At 47.2% G+C, this 4,051-nt stretch overlaps 1 protein-coding gene across 1 annotated transcript; it reads left to right on the forward strand.

The window, feature by feature from the left end:
* Positions 1-854: 854 nt before the first annotated feature.
* On the forward strand, positions 855-3,623 carry LAJ45_09765 (uncharacterized protein; the record flags this gene model as incomplete). The annotated part of the gene is made up of 4 exons (XM_046119304.1): positions 855-1,624; positions 1,686-2,594; positions 2,660-3,431; positions 3,486-3,623. The coding sequence occupies 4 exons, from the start codon at positions 855-857 to the stop codon at positions 3,621-3,623; spliced, it is 2,589 nt and encodes an 862-aa protein (XP_045967626.1).
* Between the last annotated feature and the right edge of the window lie 428 nt (positions 3,624-4,051).

Below are 4,051 nucleotides of genomic sequence, written 5' to 3' on the forward strand. Positions count from 1 at the left end.
TCACCATGGCGAGAATTGTATTGTTTCGAGGGTGTAGGAGAGCGCTCGAGGATATTGCACGATCCTCCTACGCGAAATCGGCCAGGCACATGAAAAACTGTACCACATGGACATCTGACAGGTACTCTACATATGGTTAGAGTAGATCTCCGGATTGAAGGTCGCCCAAACTTCACCTCCCTTCCTCTTCATATCCCCTTAGTTAGGCCGGTCTGTGGTTTTCTTTAAATATTTATTAAACTTAACTTGAAGTTAATCTTGGTTTCGTGCTTCTTGCATGTTGCGTTCCAGGACCAGGAGGTCATTGATAGGTTGCTTTTCAAAGCTGTTCGGGCCGTTGCAGGGGATATTTCGTCCCAAGACTTCGGTAACCTAAGGACAGTACGCGTTGTCCATATTTGGCAGATGTGCTTCGCCCCCCAGGCATTAAGCAATCAGCACGAACATCTTCATCATCCATCCCCTCCACCACCATCGCTATCTCCTGTATCAGTCTACTGTTGATCTGGCTTGTAATCGTGCCACAATCACAATAAACACCCTCCTGTTCTCTCGTCCAGTTTCCCATTCACCCAGCTCGCATCTCTCTCTCGGATCCTTATCAACTTCCTGCCGGATCAATTTACACACTGGATGGGTTGTCTGTGACACGCCCCCAGCGGTTTTCATTCTCTACAAAGCCCCACCCACCCTCCCCTTTCCTTTCTCTCGTTTATAGGTTTCTCACACTTTCGTTGCCCGTAATCCTTTCGTTACTGCGTTCACATAGCTGCTTTTTCGGCCACTGCACATACCGCCCAGCACACAACAGCTTTAAGTTACCCCTAACACCCCCCGCGGGGACCACCTGCCCGATGAGCGACGAGAAGCGTTCTATGCTAGCTCTCGATCCTCCGATCCCGACCTACGAAGAGACTATTGCTTCCCGTGCACCAAGCGATGTCGGCGAACACGCAGAGACCTCGCAATTGCTTGGAGACCGGAGGAGTGGCACTCGAGGCTATCGACAGCCCACTGTTGAGAGTGAACGGAGCTCCTTGGAAAGCTCTTTCTTGGAGGATTTTGCGTCTAGCCGGGGGTCCGGGGATGGTCTGGAACCGGAGATAGAGCAAATGGGGATTTTAGATCCGGGCGAAGAGGAGCACGGTAATGATCGGAGTAGGAGGAGGCCTGGGAGGTTACGACAGAATATAAGCAAGCGCATATCATCGATAACAATGTCGTTGTCATCGATAAGCTTGCCGGATTCTTGGAAGGTGAATCCGTTTAAAAAATGCTTCCCGCGGTTTTCAATACCTGAGGTCCCTTGCTTCAGCGCTGGGCTGATACCGGTGTATCGATTCTTGGGTGTGGTGGTAGTCTTGATCGTGGTATATACACTACTTGCAACAGATGCCATCAGCATGAACGGCCCGGGAAATCCCGCCAATGGGTTGATTAGCTTCGACCCGGAGGTAGTAAAGCAGTATGTGAAGGATACATTGGACAAGGACAAAATCTCGCATTATCTGGAGTATTTGACCAGTTTTGACCATGTTGCCGGCACACGGGGAGACTTGGTGCTAGCAAAATGGGTGGAAAAGGAGTTTAGGAGCTTTGGACTAGAAAGTGTTGAATTAATAGAGTATAGAACCCTAACCTTATTTTCCAGGGTATATTGCGCATTAATCTAATGACTAGTTCAGATATTTTGCCTACGTTAATTATCCAAAACCCGGAGGGCGAAAAGTTGCGATAATAGACCCTCCATGGGAAGCAGTTCTGGAGGAACCAAAAACTGAAGGAAAAGAAAACACACTTGTTTTTCACAGTCACTCGAAATCAGCAAGTGCGACAGGTCCGCTAATATACGCCAATTATGGGTCACGAGAAGACTTCTTCGAATTGGAAAAGAAGGGCATCGACTTGAAAGGCGCTATTGTCCTGGTTAGAAACGGCGGAACACAGCCAGATAGATCCCTCAAAGTCAAGGCTGCCCAGGACAAGGGTGCAGCTGGGTGTATTCTGTTTTCCGATCCTAAAACGGAAGGATGGGATCTACCCGGGGATGCGGTGCAGAGGGGTGGTGTTGGTCTGTCGAACTGGCTTGTAGGAGATGTATTAACGCCGGGATATGCTGCCGAAGAGGATTCTGTGAGGATCAAGAAGGAAGATAGTCCTGGGCTTCTACAGATTCCTTCGTTACCATTGTCATGGAATGATGCGCAGCATTTGCTCAAGTCACTCAAAGGCCACGGAAAGAAGGTTGAGGGATCTTGGGAGGCAGGTAATAATTTCAACGAGGAAATCTGGACAGGTGCTATGGATTCCTCGCCGAAAGTTCAACTCGATAATCTTCAAAACGAGGAGGAGAAGCAACCCGTGTTCAATGTTCTAGGGCTGATCAAAGGCTATGATGACTACAAGAAAAGGATCACTATTGGAAATCACAGAGACGCTTGGTGTTTTGGCGCCAGTGATCCAAATTCCGGAACTGCTATCATGCTGGAGGTTGCTAGGATATTTGGACAGATGGTGGAAGTCGGGTGGAAACCTAGTAGAAGTATTATCTTTGCAAGCTGGGATGCCAAGGAGTATAATCTCATTGGCTCAACGTAAGTTTAAACATATACCCCTCCCAATTCTCATTACTTGAAGATATTAATGTCACAATCTACAGCGAGTACGTTGAGGATAATATCGAGTCTTTACGTCTTCATGGAATGGCTTACGTCAACCTTGATACAGCCATAGCTGGAACGAAATTCTCGGCATCTGGTTCACCACTCTTACAAACCGCTCTCATGAATTCTTTGGAAATGGTGGATGATCCCCAGACCAGCGAACCGCTGAGGAAGCTTTGGGGCGATAAATTTCTCCCTGGGCTAGGTTCCGGGGGTGACTGGGTTGCATGGCAAAATTACGCGGGAGTTTCTTCAATTGACCTAGGTTTTACTGGCGGAGGGTTTCCGCACCATAGTTGTTACGATAGTTATGACTGGATGAAAACTCGTGGAGACCCAGATTTCAACTATCATAAAGCCATGGCTCAAGTCCTTGCAATGCTCATTCTTGAGCTTGCAGACACTCCGCAATTACCATTCAACATGACAAACTATGCCGTTGCCCTCGACCGCTATACTCAGGACCTTGAAGGATTCATCGATAAGAAGGCGAAAGCCTCGCCATCTCAAGACTCTCACGTTGATTTAAGTAAACTGAGAGAAGCGATTGCAACAGCTCATTCGAGACTTTATGAATTTGATACTAAGCACGAACCGTGGATGGATCAAATGGGAACAGTCATGGGGGGTCTGGATAATTATGGGACTATTCATCGGAATAGTCGAAATGCAAGGATGAGCAATTTTGAGGAGCATCTCCTGGATCTGGACGACGGCGGTGGACTACCCGGCAGACCGTGGTTCAAACATGTAGTCTTTTCGCCACAGGTACGTTTGAATGTAGTGATGCCACACGAAAGAGGTACTAACTTGTATTGATAGGCATGGGGTGGGGCGGAACCTGGTTACTTCCCTGGTATCAGAGATGCTGTGGATAAGGGACATTGGAAGCTGGCACAAGAGCAGGTCGAAACAATAGCAAAACGAATTAATCGGGCTAGCTGGAAACTTCTTAACTGAGGGACTAGACCAGGACATTAGCGCATTTTATTTTATTTTATTTTATTTACCTCTCGTGGCTCTAGTGTAGGGTACGATCTTGAGGAACTTTTCTTTACCTTTTATATCGCATGGGTGGGGCTGGCTATGTATGCCATCTATATACCCTTTTCTTACCCCCTCCACCTCCCCATTGTTTGCTTTTTTATTATCTCTTTCAGGAGTTTGTTTGGCATTTTTCTATTTTACCTACCTCTTTCTTGGCTATCTTACTATTGTTGAAACATAGATGTCCGAGGACTTGCCCGAGGGTGTGTTCTAGCTAATTCCTACCGAAAATTTGTTCGATGGTAGTGAGACAGGACTGGTTGTACGGATAACTATTGCGTCTCGGTATGGGTAGACATGCGGAGATAGTTTTCTTCGTGGTAAAGCAACTATGGCTGTGT

This window comes from Morchella importuna (genome assembly GCF_003444635.1).
Source record: "Morchella importuna strain M04M26 chromosome Unknown Morimp01GS038, whole genome shotgun sequence".
Taxonomy (NCBI): domain Eukaryota; kingdom Fungi; phylum Ascomycota; class Pezizomycetes; order Pezizales; family Morchellaceae; genus Morchella; species Morchella importuna.